The 27,393-nt window shown below is 43.3% G+C and overlaps 1 protein-coding gene across 26 annotated transcripts in view; it reads right to left on the reverse strand.

Moving 5' to 3' along the window:
• The window catches only part of Kiaa1217 (KIAA1217 ortholog), an 839,639-nt gene that overhangs the window by 114,768 nt on the left and 697,478 nt on the right, over positions 1-27,393 (reverse strand). For all 26 annotated transcript variants that reach the window (XM_060372904.1, XM_060372908.1, XM_060372905.1 and 23 more), the window contains one exon: positions 22,444-22,642. In XM_060372904.1, coding sequence (XP_060228887.1) covers positions 22,444-22,642 — 199 coding nt within the window. The remainder of the gene's footprint in view (positions 1-22,443; positions 22,643-27,393) is intronic.

Here is a 27,393-nt window from a genome sequence, read left to right on the forward strand (position 1 = left end):
TTGTTTGAGCAGAGGAAACTATTGTGTAAAAGCTGGGCAAGCTCCCTTGTCAGGCTGCCCACAGAGGCCTGGCAGTGGCTGGTTGCTCTGAGTGTCCAGCTTCACTGTGTTTAATGCTGTCTGGACCAACTTCAGTGCTTCCTGCCAGTGTTGAACTCTGGATACATCCAAGAAAGTCAGGCCATTCAACGGAACACTTGATTTAAAACTCTAATTCCCGAAAGCAACACATCTTAAATATTCCTCTCGTGAATTCCCTACAGTCATCTTAGGCATGATGGCTGAGGCTGGCAGTCTGGTATGGGTGTGGGAATAGAAGGTTGGTTGCATAATGCCACAGGTGGAAACTGAGAGTTCTCTCTTTCCAATGCTGTCACTGGTTTTATTATTTAATCCAAGCTACATGATTCTTGAGGATGCTAAGCATGTACCTTGGCATCTTCAGGCCCCAAGATCATCTTAACATCAGAGGAAACAAAAACAAGCTTTACAAATGGGGAAGCAATAAATCGGTGGTTTTTTCTGCAGTTCAAAAATCACACCTTACCACACTGCCTACAGACAATCCAATGGATTCTAGAAACATTGACACTTGCCGTTTTGTTTTTTTGTTTGTTTGTTTGTTTGTTTTGCTTCCATGTATGTCTGTATGAGGGTGTCAGATCACCTGGAAATGTAATCATAGACAATTGTGGACTGCCATGTGGTTCTGGGATTTGAACCTGGGTTCTTTGGAAGGGCAGCTAGTGCTCTTAGCCACTGAGCCATCTCTCCAGCCCAACACTTGCCATTTTTGTATGATTGCCATCTCCGTGGAGAGAAACGCCCATCTCTTTATTTCCAGAGCGTCCCATGTGAATGGATGGTGCAGTAGGCAATCTTCTGAGATTGCCTCTAATTCAAACGGACCCAGTTCAAGGCACGCCCAAGGTGTACATCACACAGCCTCTCTCCTTATTGCTGAGGGGGCTCTATGTGGACAGGGGCAGCATCCTCCATCCAGTCACCACTGAACCACACGTCTGACAGACACTTCAAGCGAAGCTGGTCTACATATGCACGTACAAGATTCTGGATGAAGAGAAGTTTTCCTTTTTCTGAGGTAAAACTAAGGAGTACAATTGATAAATCTACTTTTAGTTTAAAAAGAAAGTATAAAATTATTTAACAGACTGGCTGTGTTATTCCTATCAGCAATGGGTGAGTGGTCCTATTTCTCTGAGTCTTTACCAGAATTTGCCAGCATCAATGTTTTGTTTTTAATTTAAGTATTCAATAATGACCTCACATTGGACCTTAATTTGCATAATTTAAAAATATAATGATGCTGGCTATTACTTATACACACTCGTTAGTGAAACGTCTATATTTTGTCCAATTGGATTTTTTAAGTACTTAAAAGTGTTTTGTTGTTGCTCGGAGATGTTTGTTTGCATATTTACTTGTCTGTTTGTTTTGAATTTGTCTGTTTATTTTGTTTGTTTTCTATAGTGCACACTAGCCTGGAACCCATTATATATCTCAGATTCACCTTAGATTCGGGACAATCCTCCTGCCTCAGCCTCCTGAGTGCTGTGATTATAGACATATGTTATTACTGAGTTTTGAGATTTCTTTATATAGTCTAAGTGCTGGTTCTTTGTTATTATGTGATTAACAACAACAACAAAAATTCTCTTGGTCTGGAGCTTGTTTTCTTGTCCTTTTCAGGGGACTTTAAAAAAACTTAGAGTTAACTCACCAGGTTTTTCTTTTATAGCTCATATTGGTGTTACATCTAAGAAATGCTAAAACAACAACAACATCATGATTAGCTTTCTGTCAGTATAACAAAATGCCTGAGGTAATTTCCCTAAAAAGGGAGACAGTTATTTTAGCTCTCTGTGTTGGAGATATCTATTTGCCTATGGATATCTATAGGTCAGTGGGTCATTACTTTCAGGCCTATGGTGAGGCAGAGTATCATCACAGTGGGAGGGTGTTGTGCTTGAAGCCCTTTACCTCATGGACAGAAACGAAAGCAAGACTGGAATTCTACAGTCTCCTTCAAGAGCACTGTCAATGAATGGGAACTCTTTAAAGTTCCAAGATCTGCCAATAGCATCATAGGTTCAGGGCAAGCATTCAACACACAGATCTTTGGGGACAGGCCATGCCAGGCTAGATCCAAAGTACAATAGAGGTGCAATAAGATTCAACTTAAGTTCTGCATAGTATCTACTGCTTTTCTTTTTCAGATATCTATTTGTATGTTTGTGTGTCTGTGTGAGCGTAGAGCATCTGTGTATGAACACAAGTCCCTATGCATGTGCATGGAGGTCAGATGAGAGCATCGCATGTCCTGTTCCTTTGAGACAGAGACTCTCCCTGAGCCCAGAGCAGGCATTTTCTCAGCCAGACTTGAAGTTTGCAAGCTCCAGTGCTCCTCCTGTCTCTGCCCCAACAAAGCTGGCATTACAGGCATGTACAGGATGCTGGCTTATTATGCTGGTACCAGTTCACCCTCAGCATTCCATGACATCACTCTAGCCATCCTCAACAACTCATGACATCACTCCAGCTATCCTCAGCATTCCATAACACTCCAGCCATCCTCAGCATCTCATGACATCACTTCAGCCATCCTTAGCATTCCATGACATCACTCCAGCTCCTAGCTACTACTTTTCTATTTAAAATTTTATCATTTTAACTTTTAAGTCTATGACCTTTTTAAAAGTTAGTTTACATAAAATGTAAGAGATCTAAGGTGAGACCTTTTTTTGGGAGGGGGCTATGGATACACCATTGCTCCCCTGCCATCTGTTGGAAAGGCATTTTTTCTCCTTCACTGAAGAGCTTTGTAAAAATTAGATAACTTCCCTTTGCCCTATGTGTATCGTATGGGTGCATGTGGCAGGGAGAGTGCATGTTTGTGTGCATGAGTGTGTATGTGCATGCATGCATGTGCACACACATTCATGTGTGTGCGTGTGCATGTCTGTGTGCATTTCCAGGTTCTCTGCTTGGTTTCACCAGTACCTGTATCTGTCCTGCACCAATGCCACTGCCTAGGCTTGATTACTGCACATTGCAGCTTTGCAGAAAGCCTTAAATTCATGTAGGGCGACTCTTTCCACTTTATCCTTTGTGACAACATTCTCAGGCTTGTTTATATTTACAGAAAAGCTGGCTATGGTTTTGTTCTGTTTTTTAAAAGATTTATTTATTTATTATGTATACAATGTCTGCCTATATATTTGCCTGCACGCCAGAAGAGGGCGCCAGATCTCATTACAGATGGTTGTGAGCCACCATGTGGTTGCTGGGAATTGAACTCAGGACCTTTGGAAGAGCAGATGGCGCTCTTTGCCACTGACCCAGCACCAGCCCTGGCTGTTGTTTTAATAGGAACTGTTTTAAGTGTATAAGGCTTAAGAAGAACTGACAGCTTTATTTTTTTGAGTCTTCCAGGTCATGAATAAAATGTTTTGTCAATTATTAGGTCTATTTTTTTTCACTAGCATCATTTTCAGCTTAGAGATCCTATATGCCTTTTGAGCCTTTGTCCTTCAACATTTTCCTGGGGAGATTATAAGCAGTGTTTCCATTTGGTTTCTCATTCGACAGCTGTCAGCAGAGCAGCACAGTTGACTCTGGGGCTGTTCTTCTGTTTAGTGATCCTGCTGATTCTTGAGCCTTCTGAGACTTCTTAGGGGGTTGCTATGGCTTTTTTACATTCTTGGGGATGTAAATTCAAGGTGATGTTTTCTGAAACCAGAGATAGCTTTATTTCTTCCTTTCTAAGTTGCATGCCTTTATTGCTTTATCCTGCCTATTGTACTGGCTAGCTCATCCAAAATTACACCAAGTAACAGAAGTAAAGCCAGACACCCTGGTGAGTTCCCCTCACAGGGGTGGCACTGTAAGTTAGTTGCAGGGAGCTTACATAGCTCTTTCTGGGGTTCCCCTCTAATCCTTCTATGCTTTGTACTGCTAGTGTTTGTTTGTTCATTGGATCATCAGTGCTGGAGATCAGCAAACCAAGGTCTTGTACTCAAGGCCTTGTATGCTTAAGCTTTTTTTTTTTTTTAACGTCATAGAGTAGTATTGGATTTTTATGGAACCATTCATAGAATCACATAATTTTCCTTGTTTGCCTATTGAGACAGTAGATTATATAATTCGATTTGATGTTCTATACCTGAACTAACTCCAACAGAACATGAAGTAGATATTAGAGTTTAGAGAAGAGTGTAACACTCAGTGAGAGAAGTAATACATGGCTGAGTAAGTAGCCTACACAGAGAAACTTTATACAGCCTACAACTTAGGACTGGACTACTGAGGATAGTAAAGACAAAAACCCAGTCAACACACAATGTGAACTATTACAAAACAGCTTTAAAAACTCAGTGAATACAACACAGTGTGAAAGTCAAATGGCAGAGCATGGACTGATACCCTCTTTAACATTGAAGGCAAGAGGAGTTAAAATAAGTAAATCTTGAACAGAAACTGTCCTGCCTAACCATTCTGGTATAAAGATGTTTTTAAGTAGATTTTATAACAACCAGCTTAGAAAGCAGAATGCAATGGGCATTGTACTCTTTTGTATCACTTGGATGATCAAGTAACCACTTACTAATAGATTAAGTGCTCACTATATACCTGCTGTAGATTAAGCCCATTACAACAGGGGCTCAATTGGTCTTATCATGAGGTAAGTGTTTATAGGAGAAGCTGAGAGACAGGGCAAGGTTCCCAAAGTCACACCAGGTCAGTACTGGAACGTGGGCCGGCTGCCCTTCACACTCACGCTACGGCCTGCTTCCCTTACGCCTCATGCTCTGTGCATGAGGGTAGAGGGGCAAGCTAGAGCCACAAGGGAACAGAGAGAACAGGGCTGAATAACTCCTGCAGACTGGTGTGTCTCCAGCTCAGCTTTGGAACATCCAACTGAGCAGCAGGTAGTTACTCGTGTATTATTTGAGGCAGCTTTCTAGCACAGCCACCCTTCTAAAGAGACACTCCACCCCCTTCCACACTGTCAGTTTCTATAGATTCCTAAAAGACCCAGACATAATGCTACTTTTCATTACAACTTTCTAAATCATCCAAACTAGAATTTAGTTTGTGCTTTTTATACAGTTGTGAAGAGTGGGGCTTATGCTGGCCAGATGACTCCGCATGTAAAGGTGCTTGCCCTGTAATCCTAACAAGCAGCGTTCCATCCCTGGAATCCACAAGAAGGTGGAAGAAGAAACCAACAGTGGTATTCTAAATGCCACGGCATGTCCGTGACCTCCAACACACATAGAAACACACAATAATAGTAATGCCTCTAATTTAGAGATGAGCAATAGGGATAGGACACCTGGGTTGAAATCCTAGTTTTCCTGGTCAGCAAATTTGACATTGCCAGCAGAGCCAGTGTTAAAAAAATGTGAGCTGCTAGGGAACCATCTGCATGAGTGCTCTGGATTAGAGGTTTTTTGTTTTTGTTTTTTACATACATTCTATGTTCTAGCACAAAGTCATACATAGCAGAAACAAATTTCAAAACACAAATATAACTCAAATTATTCTCCCTATTTCTACAGCTAACCCCCTCATTTCTCTAGATCAGTGGTCTTCATTTGTGGGTTGTGACCCCCTTGGGGTCACTTATCAGATATCCTGTATATCAGATATTTGCATTACAATTCACATCAGTAGCAAGATTATAGTTATATAGTTATAAAGCAGCAATGAAATAATGTAATGGTTGGGTGTCACCACAACATGAGGAACTGCAGTAAAGGGTCACAGCTTTAGGAAGGCTGAGAACCCCTGCTCTAAAGGATCCCAAGACTCCTTGCTCCCCAACTTGTACCCATGCTCTCTTTAGTCTATTCTAAACCTAGTGGCCATGACAGCCCTGAAACATGCAGGGAAGTCAATGCTCACAGCCTGTAAGCATTCTCCTCCCAGGGTGACCAGTGGAGTTGGTCTTTTATGCCATCTATCCTGGTACCTCTTACCCAACTCCCCACCTCTCTGGTCCCTAAGGCAAGACTCCAGCCAGTGACTGTCCCACTGTTCCTTGAGTATTCCTGGCATGCTCCTTCTCAGGGCCTTCCTTCTGCCTGAAATTTTCTCTCCAGATTTCTGTGTGGCTTTTATCTTCATGTGGTCCAAGCCATGAGTCAAAAGCTACTTTCCATTATCTCTCTTTGTCTGTCTCTTTAGCCTTTACCTTGCTTTCACAGAATTACACCATCTATTATATATTTTAGATGTCCCTGCTCCATCAAACAGAAGTTCCAAAAAATCAAGATGGTGAGGGCTCCTTGTGGATTGTTGCCAAAGGTGCCTAGCCTTCTGAGTGTGGCATAATTAATATGAATTTCTTGATGCATGCTTGCCTCTATTTCTCTCTCTAGAGTGGCATGCATATCAACGGGATAGGAGTATGTATTTTTGTTTGTGCCTGTAATCCTGTGTAGTTTTGTGATGAGTGTGGAAGCCAGAGATCAAATGTGCTCAAGAAAAAGTCAGCCACCTAGGGTCCAAAGAACTTGTTACAGTAGATGCTGAGCACACTTCTAAGTCCATCCACCAGGAGGCTGAAAGTGGCAGAAAAAGATGGCAGAGGTCAAGCAGGGATCAAAACTATGCACAACAAAGAGATGGAGACACAATCAAGCAGGATGTCTTCTAACTTTTAGCAGGATCCAGAGCCCTTTACCTCACAAGGGCTGTGCTAGTCATGTGTGCTGGACTTAATACAGATGAGCATCAGGATCCAAGCTATTGTTCTTACTACTGTCTTGCTCAAGTGTACTAACAATATCTCATCCTTTATAGGGACTAACAGGGCCTTATGTCAGGTTACATTGAAATATGAGGGTTATTGCTTGTTTGTTTTGTTTTTAAGCAAGGGCATGCTAGTGTCTTAGAGCTGTTCTGGGAACTTAGGCCAAACAATAAACAAATATGCAAATCTCAACCAGATCTGGGACTCAGAAACTAAGGAGAATCAGTTATAGTGGCACACACAACCTTATCACAGCATGACTTGTAGGGCTGAAGCAGAGGGATAATGAATTTAAGGTCTTCCTGGGGTTGTCAGCAAGACCCTAATTTTAAAAAAGAAGAAAGGAAGGGGAAAGGGGGGGGAAGAAAGAAAGGAATAGAGGAAAGGAAAAAGAAAGGAAAGACAAAAGGAAAGAAAAGGAACTTGAGGACGTCAGGTCAGAAATCTGTTTTTACAAGTTGCCTGCTGGAGTTTGGGAGTGCATGTCCCAAAAATAGGCTGCCTGGAGTAAGATCTTTAAGGCAGGATTAGGTAGGGAAGGGGTCGAGGTAGGGTCTGCTGACCACAGGTCTGAGAGGAGTGAAAGGTCCACTGTTAATAGGGAGACTCAGACAGAGCACACCAGGGACAGGCTGCTGTAAGGCTGCCGGCTGGAGCAGCAGGGAGGCCTGTACGGCTGAGTCTAAGTGGAACTTCATCTGTAAAGCCTTTGCTCTGTGGATATTTTAAAGTCACTTCTTACATGTGTCTTCAGTTATGCCAAATTCTTTAAATACAAGAACCAGATTTCATATATATATATATATATATATATATATATATATATATATATATAATAACTCATCATTGCACCTTTCACGGTGCCAGAAAGCAGGCAGACTCTTAATATAAAAGACAGGAATTAAGGGGGAAAATTGAGAGTGGGCAAAACTTGAGAGGGACACGTAGAGAAAAATGTATTTTTACTATTACTTTATATTACTGGAAGACATTTAGCCAGAGATGTCTTAAAGCCAATTAACACCTCAGCAAAGTCTGAAAATGGAGAAGTTGGAGGAAATATAATTTTTAATGACATTTTCAAACTATTGAGAACTCAAAACCTGACAGGATGAAAACAGGAGCTTACCATGATGGGATGCGGTTGAGTCATATGGATACCAGTGTTTGCTGAGCTCAAGGATGGAGCCTGGAAACTGCCATAAAAAAGTGGGAATGGAAGCGGTGCCACTGGTAAGGTTTCAATTTTTCTCTGGGCTGTTTTAAAACACCAGCCTGAGGCATCACACAAGCACAGAAGAAGCTGGGTTGGAAATGAAGGGGCTCTTGACAAATATAATTTTAGGGTCTGGACGAAGGACACAGTGTTTATGGCGACTCTGGAACCCCTGTTATCTTTTGCTCAGGGCAGCAAATTGTGCGTCTTGAACTGCAGAAATATATCCAGGATCGGGTGTTGTCAGGACAGGTTTCTCCTGAGCGCCAGTTCTCTTTTTCCTTGAATCAGAGATGGCTGGAAAATGGTGATATCTATATCCCATTTTGCTCTTCTTAGGAAGATGCCAGTCACAGTGGAACAGGACCTGCTTTTAGAACCTCATTCCAACTTAGATCTTGACTCTTTAGACAGTCACCTTCTGATGTTCTGGGGAATAGGACTTAAGTAAGCATAATTAGAAGGCGAGGATCTAATTGCACCTATAACAGTTCCTAAGAGGCTCAAGAAAGTAAAAGGGTCATGTGATGCCTGAGAGCCCACCTGCTGTTGTGTTTTAAAACAGCCATGCTAGATGGGACACTCACCCTCTAAAATCGCCAGACAGTGCCTTGGCTCCAGACCCAGGGACTGTTTCATCTCACTTTCACATCACGATGCTCAGTGGAGAAATCTGGATGGAAAGAGTCCTTCACCAGCTCCTTTGCCTACCAGACACACATGGACCTTGCAGCCATGGAACCTGTGTCTTCCTGTGTTCTTATATGAGAATCTGCTAGAAAGCTCTTTCCTGATGTCACCTGGAAGCCTGCTACTGCGAGGATGAGAGCATCAAGGACGACCTGCTTGAGTGTGTGGCATAAGACAGGGCTGCATCCCCACATCGTTTCTAGTATCACACAGAATAAATGGTCTTTAAGCTAGTGTGAAAATACATGTGGAAACTCTTAGAGAGTGAAAAGAACAAAAAAGGTCCCGTTTGAAAGCCAGCTTCTAGAAAACAAATTATCTTGACAAGAAACTTTTCATTAAAACAAACAAAAAAATGTGTACACTACTGATGGCACCAGGGCCCAATGTATAGTTCCAATCCAATGGCCATATACACAGCCTGGCTCTGGTTAAATTAAATGAGCCACAAAACCAATAGTCATGAATCAGAGTAACCAGATTGCATTGTATACACATGAAACTGGCAAGGACAAACTAAATCACATTTTTAATGGGAAAACAGTAGGTATAATTAACGTTGCATTCACAAAGAGAACAAACAGGGAATGGATTTTGTATAGAACTGCCCTGATGAAGGAAAGCAAAGGCAACTGAAGAACAGACTCACCCCGTGAGGACTTCAAGAACATCTGCTAACATTTCTAATTGTATAGACCATTGCAGAACAGCTGAGAATACAACAGATTTTTGTTGTTGTTGTCTTTTTTTTAAGACAGGATTTCTCTGTGTAGCACTGGCTGTCCTGAACTTACTCTTTAGACCAGGCTAGCCTAGAACTCACAGAGATCCACCTGCCTCTGCCTCCTGAGTGCTGAGATTAAAGGCATACACCACCATGCTTTAATACATTTTGAACTAGATACTTCTAATGCCACTAAAGAAGAGAACTGAGACTTGTCACTGGTATTGTTAGAACATATTCAAGGGGCTGGAGAGACAGCTAGTGGTTAAAAGCACTGGCTGGTTTTCCAGAGGATCTGGTTTCAATTCCCAGCACCTCACAAACCTAAGTAGCTCCTGTCCCATCACACCCAACATCCTCTTCTGGCCTCCTACAGCACTGCATATGTATGGTGCACATACATGTAGAAAGAAATACCTATACACGTTTAAAACACAAAACCAAAAAGATATAGTCAAAATGAATAGTTAGCTCACACCTGTAACTTTAGAATATGGAGTTCAAAGTCATCCTTGGTTACCTAGTGAGTTCAAAGTCAGCCTGAGATAGAGCCTGACCTGACAACAATAACAAGACCACTGGAATATTATCATTACATTTCACATTCTTTTGACACCCAGGAATTCACCAGGATGTATCCCAAATATTCTTCTCCAACTGAAGTGCCTTATGCTGATTCAGCACTCATACTGATAGCCTAGCACCAATCCTTTGAGCTGTGACTCTTTTCATGTATCAAAGAAGATCCACAGAAACCTACAAGCCCCATGTTGCCCTCTTTGGACAATGTGATATAATATTATGCCACTGGACCTTCAATCTTCAATGCAAAGACCTTTCATTAAAAAGAACTTCCAAAGAAATCACTGAAATACAGCTACAGTATAAAAGGATGTCAAGGACTTTAACCTACTATTGTTTTTTACGTAATGCTTTAAAAGGTTTTTATCCTAATGAACCTTTTCTGAAATAATAAAATCTGCTTAACTCACTTTAGTTAAAATCATGTAACTCACATTTCTCCTTTTGTCTGCTTTTTCATCCTGGTTAAAGATACAGCAATTATCCTTATTTTGATTTCCTGGCACACATATTATATTCAATTGCTACCTGTAGAAATACTTATTTAAATGGTTCTTATAATTTTATTGTTTTTTATTAAGTCAAGTCAACTTTATTTTGGATATAGAAGTATAAATAACATAAAAAAATTGCCTTACTGTTGTCTTTGAAACTTAGGAATTCTGTTTCAAGTGAATATTTTTTACATTAGAAAAAAAAAAAAACATGAACAGGGATCTGGGTTAGAATGGTGCATTCTGGCTGTGACACAGACAAAAATATATCATACTGACCTTTTGGAAGAATAATTCCCCCCACCCCCCAAAAAAAACTTTGATGTCTTTCACATTTCATTTGTTTCAATCCCATGCCTCTATCCTCAACACTGAAAAGTTTTATGTAAACTTCTGGCTGAAAAAACAGAAATAACACAGGTGACCTGAGTCTTTCCCCAGATCACCCTCATGCTGGAAGCTGACAGGTCCCTCCTTCATGACGCACCAGCTTTCTAAAGAGGGCTCACAGCAACCACAACTATTTACCACAGTCAGTGCTTTTCCCGGCATAGCCTGCCGGCAAAGCTCTCCTGGAACCTTGGTCAAATACACGGTCTTGGTTTTTTACTGGTGCTGTGCTAAAGCAGCCTGCGAAGGCAACTTAAGGGCGAAAGGATTTATCATGGTTTACAGCTCCTGGATGAAATAGTCCATCATGGTGGAAAAGCATGGCAGCAAAGGCAGAGCTGGCTAGTCACACTGAATCACACCCAGGATGCAACAAATCACACCCAGGAGGCAGCAGTGAGGACTGAAGCCTCAGCCCTGCCCACTTCTTCATCAGGCTCCATCCCCAAAGATTTCCCAAACTTCTCAATTAGCATCAACAGCCAAAGATCACATGTTCAAACACAGGCGATTATACGGGGGGGGGGGGGGTGTATTTCACATTCAGACTGGTGTGATTCAGTCCCAGAACAAACAGCTCTAGGTTCTCCCAGCATGCCTCAGTCCCTATCCACTACTGGGCATGGCTGGCAAACCCCACCCACTACCCTGAACTTTCCAGGGCAGGGCCTTCCCTTCTCACTGTGTAATCCAGACATTTTGGTGCCCTTACTGTTTTTTGTTTGTTTGTTTGTTTGTTTTCTCTTCTCTTTCCCTTACATAGTGACCAAGAGCTGCTTCCAATGAACGCACATTTCTATACTTTAACTTGCCTTACATGAGAAGCAGTCCAATGTGCTCATTTTTTAATTGTAGGAAAAGGGAGGAATGTTAGCCCACAGGCAGCCTGCTTCTGTCCTGCCTAGTAACCTATGAGGTCATCACACCAGGTGTGTGGCAGAAGCACATGGCAGACACAGTTTAGCTGTGCGCTACATATAAAAGTACATATAAAAGGAGCAACCTGACACCTTGTAGCTTTCGTGCCTTTGCTTTAGATCTCCCTCCCCTTTCTCTGTCAGGGTACCCCCTCACTTTATATAGCCCCTAACCCCCTTTCCTTTCCTTTCCTTTCCTTTCCTTTCCTTTCCTTTCCTTTCCTTTCCTTTCCTTTCCTTTCCTTTCCTTTCCTTTCCTTTCCTTTCCTTTCCTTTCCTTTCCTTTCCTTTCCCTTTCTTCCCTTTCCCTTTCTTCCCTTCTTTCCCTTTCTTCCCTTCTTTCCCTTCCCTTTCCCTTCCCTTTCCCTTCCCTTTCCCTTCCCTTTCCCTTCCCTTTCCCTTCCCTTTCCCTTCCCTTTCCCTTCCCTTCTCCCAAATAAAACTCAGATCAGATCTGCTGTATGCACGGCATTTTAAAATAAACTGCAGAAGCACAGAGCCAAGTCTATGCTGACCAAATAATTACTTTGAAATCTGAAAAATCAATTCTAGAGCTTCACTGACACAAAATGTGTAATGCTCTCTAACTGTATTTTCTTTCAGACAAGGCCTTACTGTGTAGCTGTGTTGACCTGGCCTGGAACTCACCAGGCAGACAGGGATCCTCTTGCCTCTGCCTCCCAAGTACTGGGATTAATGGCGTGTGCCACCATGCCTGGCCTACTTTTTTAGGAAAATTTATCTCTGATAAGCACGTTCATTTCTAGAGTTGAATTGGGTGGAATGGATCAATTTGTAGAAACTTTTCCACGTTTCGTTCATCTCATACATGAAAATACTAATTCACAAAGCACCGAGGGAGGTGAACTTGTATCATTGTGGATGGTAGCTCTCATATAGTCCTGCTGGAGGTTCACTGCAAGCCCCAAATCCACATTTTATTTAAAGATTGACTCAGTTTATTAAAGCCTCTCAGAACATTTATTTTATCAAAAGACAAAAACTAAGAGCCAACTTTTGTTTCTGTTTTTGTTGTAGTTTTGGTTTTTCCCTTTATGGACCAGGCTGGCCTTGAACTCAAAGATCTGCCTGTGTCTGAGTGCTGGGATTAAAGGTGCATGCCACGACCACCCAGCCAACATTTTTTCTTTTTTCTTTAATATTTTTTATACAATATAGTTTGATCATATTCCTTCTCCTCCCCCAACTTCTCCCAACCTACCTATTCATCCTACTTCATGTTCTCTCTCTCTCTCCCTCCAAAACAAAAATAAAAATTCAAACAAACAAAAAATAAAAATTCAAACAAAACAAAAGGTGCACAAAAACAAATAAACAAACAAAATCCAAAAAACAAACAAACAAAAAAAAACAAAAAACAGAGTGCATTTTGGTTGACCAGCTGATCCTGGGCATGCAGCCTGACCTGGAGTGAGACTGACTCACTCTGTCATTCTATTCATTGCACTGAAGAAAACCAGTTTTCCCTTCCCCAACCCGTATCAGTTACAAGTGGATTCTTCGTTGGGTTGGGGCTTTGGCTCTACCATCCCTCCTCTGTGCTGGGATTCTGTCTGAATTGCACTCATACAGGTCTTGCACACACAGCCACAGTGTCTGAGTTCATAGGTGTGTCGGCTCAACTCTGCCGTGCCTAGAAGATGTGGTTTCCTTGTGGTCACTCACCATCTCTAGCTCTTAGAATCTTTCTGCATAGATCCCTGATCCAGAAAGAGAAGGTTTTGATAAAGACATCCCATTTAGGGCTGAGGAAGAGCCACCATTTTTGTTAACCTAAAGCAGCCTGTTTTACAGAGGAAATTTGTTCATGACTTAGGAACTTTCCTTTTTTCTTGGTGTGCAGTTCATTATATTTAATGTGTCTGGGGCTGTGTGTAGAGTTACTTTATTTTAATTATTTTATTTTACTTTATATTTTATTTAGCATAAGCTCATTTCATGAAACTGTTACTATCCCTGAGAAAGCCCTACGGACTTACTCATCCACTTGCAGTTCACTGACCAGCCTCTAGATGGACTCAGTCTGTACCTAGCAGTACTTTCACATTTCCTGTAACAAAGCTACTAGAGCAATACAATATGTAAACAGAGAAAACCAGTCAGCACGCAACAGCAAACAACTGAATCGGCTGATAGTTAAGGCCAATACAGACTTATTAAATGGCTTACAGAAACATTGAACTGGATTTTCACCATCCAGCCGGGCTACAGCAGAATCTGCCAAAGCAGGGACTTCCTGCCACCTGGGGCCAGGGTGACTAACTTAGTTCCCATGGTTCTACAAGGAACTGCCAGGAGTATCACAGTACCTGGCCAGATCCTCAGTGCTACAAAATGGATACCCAGTACCTGGCCCCCAACCATGCCAACCTAATGATCATTTATGGAGACAATGGCAGGGGACACGAACATGCTCAGCTAGTGTGCCACCACTACTCAGATCCAAGCATGCTCAGTGAGCTAGGACAGCCCAGTTTTCAACCTCAGCAACAGAGGAGGGGAAGACTGGAGTGCAGGACTCACTCCCTCACCACAGCCACCCACCAAACCTACTCAGCCTGGGTCACTGAACTTGAAGCTATAGAAAACACTCCACCACTTGCTCAAAAGCATCCATTTGCTACAAAAGCCTGTTTTTAAACCTGTTTTATGACATTACATTTCTTTTAAATTTGTATTATTTTTAATTAGGTGTATTCATATGTTTCTTTGTGAGGGTATGTAAGTGCCCACCCATGCTGGGTCTTTTGAAAGGGCAGTATGTGCTCTTAACTGCTGAGCCATCTCTCCAGCTCAATGTGATGCAGCATTAAAGTCACGGACAGCACTCAGGAAAGCAAATGTCAACAATGCTTTCTATATTGGACTCCAAGGTGACCCTCAGTGGGTAGATCACTGCCACACAGGAGGATCTGAATTCAAATACAGGACCCATGCAAGGGCTGTGGGCAGTAGTTGGCATCTCTAAGTCCTCTGTTTTCCTAGAGACATGGGAGGTAGAGGAGAATCCCCTGGACCTTGAAGGCTAGCTGGTATCATGTACACAGTCGCAAACAACAAAGAACTGACCCTGCCTCAAGCAAAGCAAGAGATGAGTGCTAACACTGGATATTGTCCTCTGATCTCACATGCACTCATGTATGCAGACAGGCAGTTAGACAGGTGTATGCACACACAAGCACGCCACGCAGTTCTTTTCAGCCATACTGGTGGCTTCCCCCATTGGAGGTGGGTGCTTTCTCAACCCTCTGCTCTCCCCTCCTACCCAGGCTTGCAGATGCATAGGGAAGCAAGCTCAGACAGCATGGGCCTTTTTCTTAAATCCCCCCAGGAGGCGATCACCTCCTGTCAAAGTCCAAGCCTTGAAACAGAAGGGCAGCCACAAACTCAGCAATCTGCCCCCTTCATCTGGCCTAAACCCTTCTATATCATTTTAAATTGTTTTTGGTTTTTCTCTCTATGTTTACGATATGGCAGGGCCTCTGCTGGGCTGGTTAGCCTGTGCTGCTCTCTAAAGCTGGCTGTTCAGATTATAGTCAACCCTCCGAAATCTGGCTGCACCACAAGGAAGTTGCTGCAGTTCTTGTTTTCACAATTCTCACTGGCAAATTCCTGAGGGCACAAAGGGAGCTTGTGGGCACTCTTTCCCCGAAGGCCAGATAAAGAGCAGCCAGACCCCAGCCCAACTTACGCTGCACTGCAAGCAGGCACCGCAATTAAAAGGACACCGCTCCACCATTAAGACTGCAGACCTACTAACAGTGACATGATTTTTCATGGAAATCATTTTAAAAAACCAAACTCTGCTGGATAGTGGTTTTCACATTTGGGGGAATTTGGCTTTCTCTTAATCCTTTCTATTTTCACTAAAAAGAGGGTGAAGGAGAAATGGCATCAGTTCTGTTGGGAACTTCAGCTAGTGTTTACTTAGGTGGCTGGAGCAGGCCAGGAACACACCGTGGGACAGAAGTGAAGACTGGCAGGCTGAGGTCATCAGAACAATAAATCAGAGCTGCTGAGTACATTTCTTTCCTGTCACTGCTGCTTTGCCAGCCCTCAGCATCAGGCGGTTGCTTGGCCATCATCTGGCTGTGACTGGCTCTCTCAAATGAGAAGTTCACATCTTTCTTCCCAGGAGTTTCCCTCCGCATTCACAGGGAACTAGACTAGGATCTCAGGGAGATGCTTGAGTCCCTTGTATATAACCTGTTAGTAACTGCATGTAATGCATACATGTTCCCCAACTTCCAAACATCTCTAGATTGGTGTGAATGCCTAGTATAACCTAAAACTGCATAAAGCATCATTGTATTGTTTATGGGATGGTGACAAGGAAAAGAAAGCCTGTGGCACAGTTAACACAAATAAAATTTTTTTTTTCAACGCCTTTTGTTTTAGGGCTAGGAATCTTTGACATGCTAGAAAAGTACTGTACTACTGAGCTACATCCACACTCCTGCAAGAATTCTGGTCTGCAGCTGCTTATATCAAAGAATTCAGAACTAGCAAACACAGAGAATTGCTTATATTTATGGCTACATGAACACACAGTACACATACATGCATTTATGTATGCCTTACTGCTTTCAATGTGTTTCCAAGTACATGTGCTAGGACACCCTTAGAGAATGAACTATGCTTAGCCCCTCAACATTCCTTCCAATCTAGAAATACACAGAAGCAATAGAAACAAAAGTTGATTCATGTTGAATAATTATAAACCTGGCTGGTTTATCTCCAGGCAAATGTGTAAAGGCTTCCTCTTTTTGAGGAAGGTCCAGGGAACTTGGGGTCTTTCTATCGTCACTCTACCATCAGGGTGGCAAGTGTCCACATAGCACAGCACAGCCACATAGAGAAGTGTAATCCAGAACAGGTTTCTGCACTCAGCCCATTGAAGTCTTGCCCATTCCCACTCCCATGGGCTCCTGTACTTGAACACTGGGTCCCTAGTAGGTGGTCTCCAGCTGTAAAGGGAGGTTATGGAACTTTTAGGACTGGGACATGAAAGCCCTGAGTGAGCTCTGAAAGTTTATAATCTCACCATACTTCCGGTTTATGCTCTGCTCCTGTGTGCAGCTGAGAGGTGACCTCAGCTTTCTGTTCTGGCCACCTGCTGCCATTTTGGATTTTCTCTCTGGAACCACAAACCAGAATAAACTTTTTCCTAGGTAAGTTGCTTTTGGTCATGGTAATTTGTCTCAGCAACAGGAAGGTGACCAGGACATGGTCCTACTCAAGGCTCTGTGGCCAGGGGTGGTGGCAGTGGTGTCTGTATTCCTGGGTGATAGCTGGGGGGGGGGCAGTCGTGTAAAATTACTTAAGTGCAGCCTCCAGCACACAGGCCAATCAAGTACCTCTGCAATCACAGGAAGCAAGAGTTTGGTCTATCGTTTTTGAAACTCAAAGTTAATTAAAAAGCCCATGGTGGGAGCTGAAGAGATGGCCAGGCACATAAGAGAACATTGGACTGTTGCATAGGACCTGAATTGGGTTCCCAATATACACACACACTCCGTGACTCACAATGGCCTAGAGCTTCAGCCATGCGAATATGACACCCTCTTCTAGCTTTTGCAGACAACTGCACTCATGTGTATACAAACAGGCATATAAATAGATCTCATGAGTTACCCTTAAAGGGATCCACAAGGAAGCTGCATTTGAAAAACCTCCCTATATGACCCACACTCCTGCCATCTGGAATTTACTCATAGACCTACAGATGTTCTTAGCAGCTTTATTCAGAACTTTCCAAACCTGAAATCAACCAAGAAGCCTTTCAGAGGGTAAATGCATAAACTGAGAGATCTAAATGATGGGGTATTATTCTGCACTAAAAGGAAATTAACTACCAGCCACAAAAAGATGTGGAAAAAACTCAAATGTGTATCACTAAGCTGTCAATCAGGAAGGGTCAAGCTGTCTAATTCTAACTGTAGGACATTCTAAAAGAGACACAACTATTACAACAGTAAAGGGAACATAAGATCTTTGAGACAGAGAAAAGACTTTATATTTTACTACAATGGTGATTCCTCACTTTTGTGTGTCTAACTCCACAGCATACATAGCACCCAAAGTGAGCTCTCCCCAGCTAGGGGCTGTAGGTGGAAGCCACACAGCAGGGTAGGTCTGTCAGTTGAGCCACCATTTCTGTCTGAAAGTTTTTGATTAAGCAGGGAGCACCATTTTGATGATAAAATGATCAAAATTATAAATAAAGATCAATATGAATGAATAAGCCGGCACATCTATTTCAGTGGTTCTCAACTCTCCTAAAGCTGTGGCCCTCTAATGCAGTTAGTTCCTCATGTTGTAGTGACTCACAATCATAAAGGCCTTTTGTTGCTACTTCCTGACTGTAACTGTGCTGTGGAGAAGTGTCTCAGATCCCAAGGCCGTTAGAAGCACATGCTTCTCAACCTGTGGTAACCACAGGTTGAGAGCTGCGATGCTATCTATTTTGAGGATACATTCAAATTCTCAATTCGGAAAGAAATGCCAATACAGAGATACCCAAAGACACCCAGGGCTTCCAAACAGCACCAGTGGGAGAGCGGGGAGGCTTACGCTTACAAGGTCATGCCTCTGAGGCATGGGGTCACAGCTGCACTTTGAGCCCTCCCTGGCTCTGGGAGTCACTGCTGCTTACTGGAACTAGGGGGAATGTTTTTCGTGTCTTTGTGTTAAATAAGACCAGACACAAGGGGATTTCCTTAAACAAGGCGAGGCTGAGAAAGGACCTTGGAAAGGAGCTTGTGTTTGCAGGCTCCTGGTGACTCATATTTTCCCCGACATTCCGTGGCCTCATCAAGCCCTGCCAATTGCACCCTGGGCACCAGGTGTACCCCAGAGGAAATTCCCAAGTTGGCCACCTGGAGGCAGTCAAGGTCAGCATTAACATTGCTGGCCCAATTCCCTCCTCATTCTCTGAGGCCACAAGCAGCCTCCCTCCCTTTTGACAAGTCTCTCATCCCCTGTCCTCTCCTCTTCCCGTATCCTTTTGTTTCTCTCCGAAAGCTGTCCCTTATTGAGATGACCAAATTGAGCCTCTTGCGTATATCTTTAACTTGCTGGAACTAGGCACTTCACAGCAAGACTGGCTCTAGACTCAGGCTGGGCATTTCACACAAGCACAGGTAACCAGAAATGTCCCTTCAGTAATTCTTTGGGCAAGACTGTAACCTCCCCTCTCTCTCCAGGAGGCTGGGCTCCCACGCTGGGCAGGTATCCACCTGCAAGGCCAGCTGCTGTGGCAGTCAGAGGAAATTCCTCTCCTGAAGACAAAGGGTCCATTATGCAGCAGGCTCAGGTTCCCAGGAATGGGGGAAGACACACAGGAGCTTCTTATCATTACTTTATTTGGCAAAGCAGGGCAATCTTCACAGGGACCTGACCCCCCACATACACCCTATTTCCTGCAAAGCACAAAGGAGAAATTCCACTCCTACCCTGACTCCTGCCTCAAGGATGACTGGGGCACAAGGCTCTTTAATCCAGGTGGAAATAGCAGCCTGTTGGCAATAGGAAGGCCTGTCATCTAACTGCCAGGTCATAAAAATACACACACACACACACACACACACACACACACACACACACTCCCTGTGGCCTTCTTTTCTTATCTGCAAAACAAGTACCCTGAATTATTACCTTAACAGCAACTACATAAAATTCACAACAGAAGCTGTGTGGTGGTGGTGCACCCCTTTGATCCCAGCACTCAGGAGGTAGAGGCAGGTTGATCTCTGTGAGTTCAAGGCCAGCCTGTCTACAGAGAGAGTTAGTTCTAAGATAAACAAGGTGACACAAAGAAACCCTGTTTCAAACACACACACACAAAACACAGGAAAAGAAAGGGATTTTTGTTGTTGTTCTGTTTCTGAGACAGTGTCTTGCTATGCAGTCCACCAAGCTGGTTTCAAATTCACTATGTAACCCATTCTCCCCTCAGACTCAATCTTCCTGCCTGTGTTCAGGATCACAACCAGCATGACATAATGTTAAGAATGCTACTGAGTGCTTGCTGTCACTGCAGGAGCACATACACTAAGACTGACCAGCCCAGACACCAACGGGGCCTCTCAGCAGCCTGGAGTACAGAGCCACCAACAGTCCACACTTCACCATCATAACTATGTCTTATGAATAACAGCAAAAGAAGGACTCAAAGGCATCAAACTCAAAATGGCAATAGGAGACAACAGAAATTTAAAAATTTAATTTAAAAATTTAATTAATTAATTAATCACCATGATGCAATCAGGACCCATTGTGTACATGTAACAGAACATCACAATGCACCCCCAAAGTAACAGAATTACTAGATTTTAATTTCAGATTTAATTAGAGATGAAATGATAAAATTGGAGGTGTCCTTACTTGATCATAATGTACCATTTACACACATATACCATTTACATTAGCATACTCCATACTTTGTATATGAGTACAACTAAAATTAACAATGAAAGGCCACAGAGATGCTAGCTCAGCGCGCAGTAAAACGTATCTGCCAGGCAACCATGATGGCTGAGTTCAGTTCTTAGAACCCACATAAAATGTCATGTGGTGGCGCATATCTATAATATGGGTATCTGAGCGCTCACCCAGAGTACTAGGGCCTGGAGCTCAACCCAGCAGAAGCAAGAAGACTCTGCCTTTAAAGCAAGGTAGAAGGAGAATGGACCGAGGAAAGTAATTTTCTGACCTCCTGCATTCTACAGCACATGAGTACCAGCACTCACATATATATCCCTCAAACACACACACACACAACAATAACAAATAACAATAAAAATGATTGGGTCAAAGTAAAAGAATATTAATAGTATTGCTAGCATAAGCATTAATGTGTCTTTTAGGGTCGCTAGGGTAAGGTCTGAAACACACAAATAACACAAGCATTGTTTTATTTGGGCTGGGGTTTGCTTGAACAAACCCCAGCCAGAATGGTGTCTGAAATCACTCTTCTCTGGCTGCTCTCTGCAACAAGGAAACAAAATCATGGTACCATCTTAACACCTATCTTTTCCTTATTCTTCCAGCAATGAATAGCTAGGTTTTAGGTGGCAGAATTCAGTTCTCTTCTGCACTGACCCCTTTTCTGCACCCTCTTGCCCCAACTTCACCTGTCAGCAAACACGATTATTAAGTGAAAGCCTTAAAATGGCAGGGGAGGCTAATAAAACACCAGCCCCCCCGCAATACACCCTATAACATGTACATTTTATTGAGAAGGGGTGAGGAAGGGGCAAAAAACACAAAAGAAGATAAAAAGTGAACTTGTAATTCGGGGGAGGGGAGCAGTACCTGTGGAAAAGGCAAAAGGTGATTATCTTTTATCTCTTGGGAAAACTGGTGGAAAAGAAAGCCCCAAGCCAAGAGGCTGTTCATGTTTATGTTCTCAGACCAGGGGGGAATAAAGTCTTCTGCTTTTGGGGGTCCCAGACTGTGGGCAAGTCCAGAGGGACTGAGAAAGGCCACCACTCAGGGCTCATACCCCAACCATTTTGCCACTTGGTATTCCCTTGTCCAGGAACACCATTTAGTGCTACCAATATGACGGCTAATGTCAATACTCCTAGAGCTCAGAATGTGCTCAGCCCCAGAAACAGCCTGGACTTCAGCTGATTCCTCAGCAAACAGCTTGTGTCCTAGTCAAGGATACTATTGTTGTAATGAAACACCATGACCAAAGCAACTTGGGGAGAAAAGGCTTCATTTGGCTTATACTTCCAGGAAGGAAGTCAGGACAGGAACTCAAAACAGCAGGAACTTGGAGGCAGGAACTAATGCAGAGGCCATGGAGGGGTGCTGCTAGCTGGCTTGTTCCACATGACTTTCTCAGCTTCCTTTCTTTTAAAACCTAGGACCATCAGTCCAGGGATATCTCCACCCACAATGGCCTGAGCCCTTCCCCATCACTAATTAATGAAATGCCCTACAGGCTTGCCTATAACTTGATTTTATGGAAGTATTTTCTCAACTGAAACTTCCTCCTCTCTGATGACTGTAGCTTGTGTCAAGTTGACATAAAACTATCCAGCACAACTTGATATTCATTTGTTTTGGATCTTAAATGTGCTCATGAAGGCCTACAGGTAACGGGCTTGTTCACCCCTGCAGCACTCCCGAGGACTTGATAGCACCTGGGATGGTGGGGCCACGTGGAAGAAAGATCCCTGGAAACCCTTGGCCCTTCCTTTCCCTATATGCATCCCAACCGTAGCTCTGTTCTACCACATACTCCACCATGATATCTGTTCTCCTCATAGAAGTAAAACAATAGACAAGGGAAATGCAGGCATCCTTTCTGTACTGAGGTGAATAGCTTTGCTCTTCTGTAATTACTGCCTTCCCACAGGTCTCAGAGCAAAGCAAGAGAGCCAGCCAAAACAAAGTCTTCAAAACAGGGAACCAAAATAAGCCTTTCCTCCTTATGCCTCAGGTAGTTGTCAGTGAGGAAAGTTAGAACAACATTAAGCCAGCGGAAGGAATATTCTGGGGTGAGCATTTGTAAAGAGTAAGTGCAAACTGATGTCGAGTCCAAAGGCAAATAATCAGGAGCATAAAAACAAGCACAAGCAGTAAGAAAGGGACACATGGAACTGCCTTTTGACACTTACCCAGGGATCTTTCCTTTGTTTGGTTGGTCGACCTCACCACAGGAAGGCTTGCTCTCGTCCGACTTCCTCTGGAGAAAGGACTTGGTACATCGCTCTCAGACATGGCTTCCAAAGAGTCACCAGATGTCTCTGATAAATGTTCAACTGGATCCCCCAAATTGGGAGGTTGAGGACTATGGGACAGCTTGGGGCTTTTTGTCTGCAAAAGACATTTTAAAGAAAGCATTATTACTTAAAGAAGGCATTATTTATCATTGTCATTTATTATCAATATTAATTTATTATTGCCATGCTATTTCTAATGCCAGCTGAAGAATGACTTTGGGAGTCAGTAGTATAAATTCTTTGGAAAAATATCCTCAATGTTCCCATTACCAGTTGTGGTCCCTGGACATACACCCCTTAAATGCCACAGACTGGGGACAAGCCTGCATTATAGGAAAGAATGATGGAGAATCGTTACCTTTGTCAAACAGATTCTCACAGTTAAAGCATAACAGGTGGAACTGTGCACATTTTATGTGCCCAGTGTAGATATTAGGCTCACACCAGGGTAAACTGGACACAACCAGTTCTTCACAGTTTTCTATAAAGAAATGACGCCAGCAGCTGCAGAGATGGCTCAAGGGTTACTATCCACTGGATGCTTTTCCCCAGGTTCAATTCTTAGGACCCAGGCAGCAGCACACAGCCACCTGTAACTCCAGTTCTGGCAGATGCCCTCTTCTGGACTCTCCAGGCCTCAGGCATGTGAAACGTGCATGCAGAGACATTCATGCAAGCACACACTCATACATATAAATTAATCTTTCCCAAGCATGGTAGCTTAATCTTAGCACGTGGAAGGCAAGATCCCTGAGTTCAAATCCAGCCTAGTCTACAGGGTGCATTTCAGGACAGCGAGGGCTACACAGAGAAACTCGGTCTCAAAAGACAAACCAAGAAAACAAGCAAATTGAAACAATGAATAAAACAGACCAAATGTGTTTAAAATTCAGTAAGCTGCAGAGCGATGGAGACGTCAACATCACCATTGCTCCTGTTCTGAGGGGAGGACGCTTAGCTGTCTAGTTTTCTCATCTAATCCACACACAGGTGAGAACCCCACCTCCACACTGCCTAATTTAAGTTCCCTCTGAACTGCCTGTTTAGACTGCTATTGTAGGGAAAAAGTGCATCAAATGTCCATTGTCCAGTAATCTATAATACTCCCTGAACAAAAACAATGGGGGTGAGTGCTCTCCAGAAATCTGAAGGATAATCAGCACTGGAAGATGTCAAACAGCTCCTGAATTCATTGGTGAAGGGTGTGGAAAGCAGTAAATACCCCAAGAGAATTATGATAAAAATATCAATACAAATTACATGGTATTTTAATTCACATAACTGCCCATCGGACTATGCTCTAGGCACCCTGCCGGGACTAAGGATAGAATGATGCAGCAAAGAGGCATAACTTTCCTCCTTGTGCTACTTAAGATCCATAAGTAGATGGTCATTAAGGAGAAGGGAAAGGCTTCTTGTGGTGGCACACACCTATAATTCCAGCACTTGGCGGGCAGAGACAGGTGAATCTCTGAGGTAAGCCTGGTCTACAGAATGGGTTCCAGGACTTCCAGGGAAACACTGACAAATTCTGAAGAGAATAAACTGAACATGAAGCGGAAGTGTGTGTGTGTGCGTGGGTGGGTGGGTGGTGTATGGAATAGGAGGATGTGTGCTATCCAAGACTGGTGGTGAAAGCTGGAGGCATGTGGATCTAGAGTCAGAAACATGTATATTTTGATATCCAGGAAGAAAGAAGTTGGAGAGAGGGTCCAAGCCAGAGTATAAGGGATAAAGGGAGAAAGGCATTGCACTTGTATGGACCAGATGTGCGAAGTCCAGGGAACAGAAAGAAGTTGTGGGGCTGGACACCTCCAGGGGTGTAGGGTATGTGGGGGAGGAGCAGAAGGAATCACAGTGAGAATTCTCATCTGACTGAAAGGTAGTGGGGTTGCATTGACTACTCAACAGGAAAAATGGTGGGTGAATGGGGGGCCAGACTAAAGATGCTTCTCAGGACCACAGTGCCAGCTAGATAGAAACTGACAGTGAGAATACAGGCTGGAGGGCTGAGGAGAGGAGCTACAGAACTTGGAGAACTGTTTAAAAAAATGAACACATGGTCTCATCTTCCCATCTCCCTTGGGCTAATGTTCACCCGTACCACATGACTCCAGGCATCTTCTGGGAGGCAAACTGACCAAGCAGGTACCTTTACTCTGACTAAGATGCTAATAGAGCTGGTGGGGTGGGGTGGTGGTGAGTACGGCTGTCCCCAGGAGCCAGGCTTGCTGGCTTGTTCCAGTCCTTGATTTCCTTTGTGCTGACTGAGAATGCCAGTCAGTCCATCAGGCTCTTAACTCAAAGCACCCAGCCTTCCTGGGAGTGTGAGCCATGTGGTCATTAGGAGCTCTGCTGCCTTCACACTCTTCTGGGAATATCTGGATTTTTTTTTTTTAAAGTCAAGAGACACTGAAAATTATGTTGCCTTTCCTGCTTTAATGATTTAGTTACTGATCCTTGAGTGAAGGCCACAATTGTATGTGATAGCACGAGGGGACTGTTACAATGACGGCATGGTCTCCTATTGTGATATGGGACCGCCACACTCACAAGGACCTAGCAAGGACCCTCCCACAGAGAGAAGCTCAAAGTCAGTTCTTTGCCCCCTGTGGTCTTCAGGAACATGCCTTCAGAGCTACCTCTGAATGAAACTAAATGAAACTCAGCCATTACAAACCAATGAGATTATGAAGCAAATTTCTAGCCAGAAACAGGCAAATTGCCCCTTTAGTTTTGTTTTCACACACAAGTTTCCAAGGCAGATTATTTCCCAATTTACTTTTCATAAATTTGGCTTCTATTATGGTGAAGTGATACTCTACATGATTGTTTTTCTCTCCGTCTGGGATCAAACCAAGCATATTATTCGACTAGAAAAATAGCCTTAAATCTTACTCACCCACCTCACCAAGACTTGGAGAAATGGCTGTTGTCACCAATGACAGAGTTATGCTAAGCAGAATCTCAAGGGAGATATGTTCTAACCAGAGAGGCAGGGAAGCGAAGAGATTCATTTAGCCTAGCAAGCTAGCAAAAGCAAATTCCTTTAAGCCATACGGCTGCATTTGTTACCTTTGTTGTAACCATCCTAGCAGCCTGTGGCAGGCACCTTACATATGAGTTGCAGTTTTCCATCGCAATAGGCAATAATCCTTAAAGAAAATGAAACATCAAATCTCTATTTCTTGTTCAGGGTCATCACAGCAGTAAGAAAATATAAAAATAGAGATGAAAGGGCTGATATTTTTCTAACTTCCTATATATAAACTATTTGGCTCTAAATGTATACTTCTCTTGATTTTATGTCATCCAGTTTCTTGCTGAAAAGTCTTCCTGCACATTAGCTCTCTCCTCAAACACTGCGCCCGCCCCTCAGATGTTAGCTTACCAAAGACGCTGAGACAGAAAGACGATGGAGATCATTGGCACCGATATTACATACCCTATGACCTGATATGGTGAAAACCATCTGGGGGCTGGAGAGATGGCTTAGTGGAGCATTGACTGGTCTTCCAGAGGACTGGGTTCAACTCCCAGCACCCAAATGGCAACAACTGTCTGTAACTATAGTACCAGACAACCTCACACAGACATACATACAGGCAAAACACAAATGCACATAAAATTTTAAAAAATAAAGTAAAATTATATAAAACAAACAAAAAAATGCAATCTAGCCTGTACTCAGCACATCAGGTGTATTATAGGGGCCAAGAATTGCAGATCCAGGAGCTGAGGGTAGGACCTGCCTTGCAAGCACAAAGCTATAGGCGCAATCCCCAATACTGCATGAGTTGGGCCTGGTGACAGCACTCAGCACTTGGGAGGTGGGGGTAGGAGGCTCAATCATTAGCCACACAGAAAAATTGAAGTGTGAGGCCTGTCTCCAAAACAAACAACAAGAAGGAATCATATCTGTAACATACAAACAAGAAGAGCCACGTAGGCATGCCGCTGTGAGCACAGGAGAGAAGAGTGCCAGGCTTCACAGACAGGGCTGCTGAGGACAGAGCAGTGGCTGAATGCTTGCCACGTGCACCAAAGGCCCTGGGATTTATCCCCAACACTGCAATGTAAAAAAGTAAAAATTAGAAGTGGGTAGAGAGAAGAGAGCTTGAACGTGGGAGATGCCAGGTCACCGGAAGCGCTGGCCCCTAATTGGACCAATTAGGAGCCACCGAAGCATGACTAAACCAATCAATTTTTTTTTTTCTCAGAAACTGCCCAGGACCAGAGAATTTACTATGTTTTGGAAACAGACAAGGAAAGTAATGCTGAAAGAGCGCGGAGAGAAGGGACACGGTATTACTTGTGGTGGATCTACAGAGGAGAGGCACCATGGGTGAGGATGGGGGCGTGGGCGTGGGCTTCAAGGTGCAGGTGGGAGTGGGGGTAGGGCTCCTCCCTTAGTTCCATTTTGTTCTTTCACTGTTTCCAAAAGATTCTATGCCTCATTAGCAAACACTCGCTGTCAAACACCAATTCTAGTAGTCCTTCCCTCCTGTCCACGATGTTGCACTACTACTCAGACTCATAACATGAGTGACAGCCAGAGAGAGCAGTTAACTCTATGGAGAGCAAGCAAACTGCAGTTTCACGAAGTCTGAGGCAATGAAAAACAACAGTCAAAAGAGTCCCGCCTTATGACTCAGAGGTAGAATGTATGGCCTGGGTTCAAACTCCAGAGCTCACACCCCTTAGTACCCATGGGATATGGGAAATATATATATATATATATATATATATATATATATATAGCCTGGGGAGATGGCTTTTCTGGGAATGTGCTCACTACACAAACACTTGGACCTGAGTTCAGTCCCTCCGGGCTCACATGAAAGC

The sequence above is a fragment of the Meriones unguiculatus genome, chromosome 19 (genome assembly GCF_030254825.1).
Source record: "Meriones unguiculatus strain TT.TT164.6M chromosome 19, Bangor_MerUng_6.1, whole genome shotgun sequence".
NCBI lineage: Eukaryota > Metazoa > Chordata > Mammalia > Rodentia > Muridae > Meriones > Meriones unguiculatus.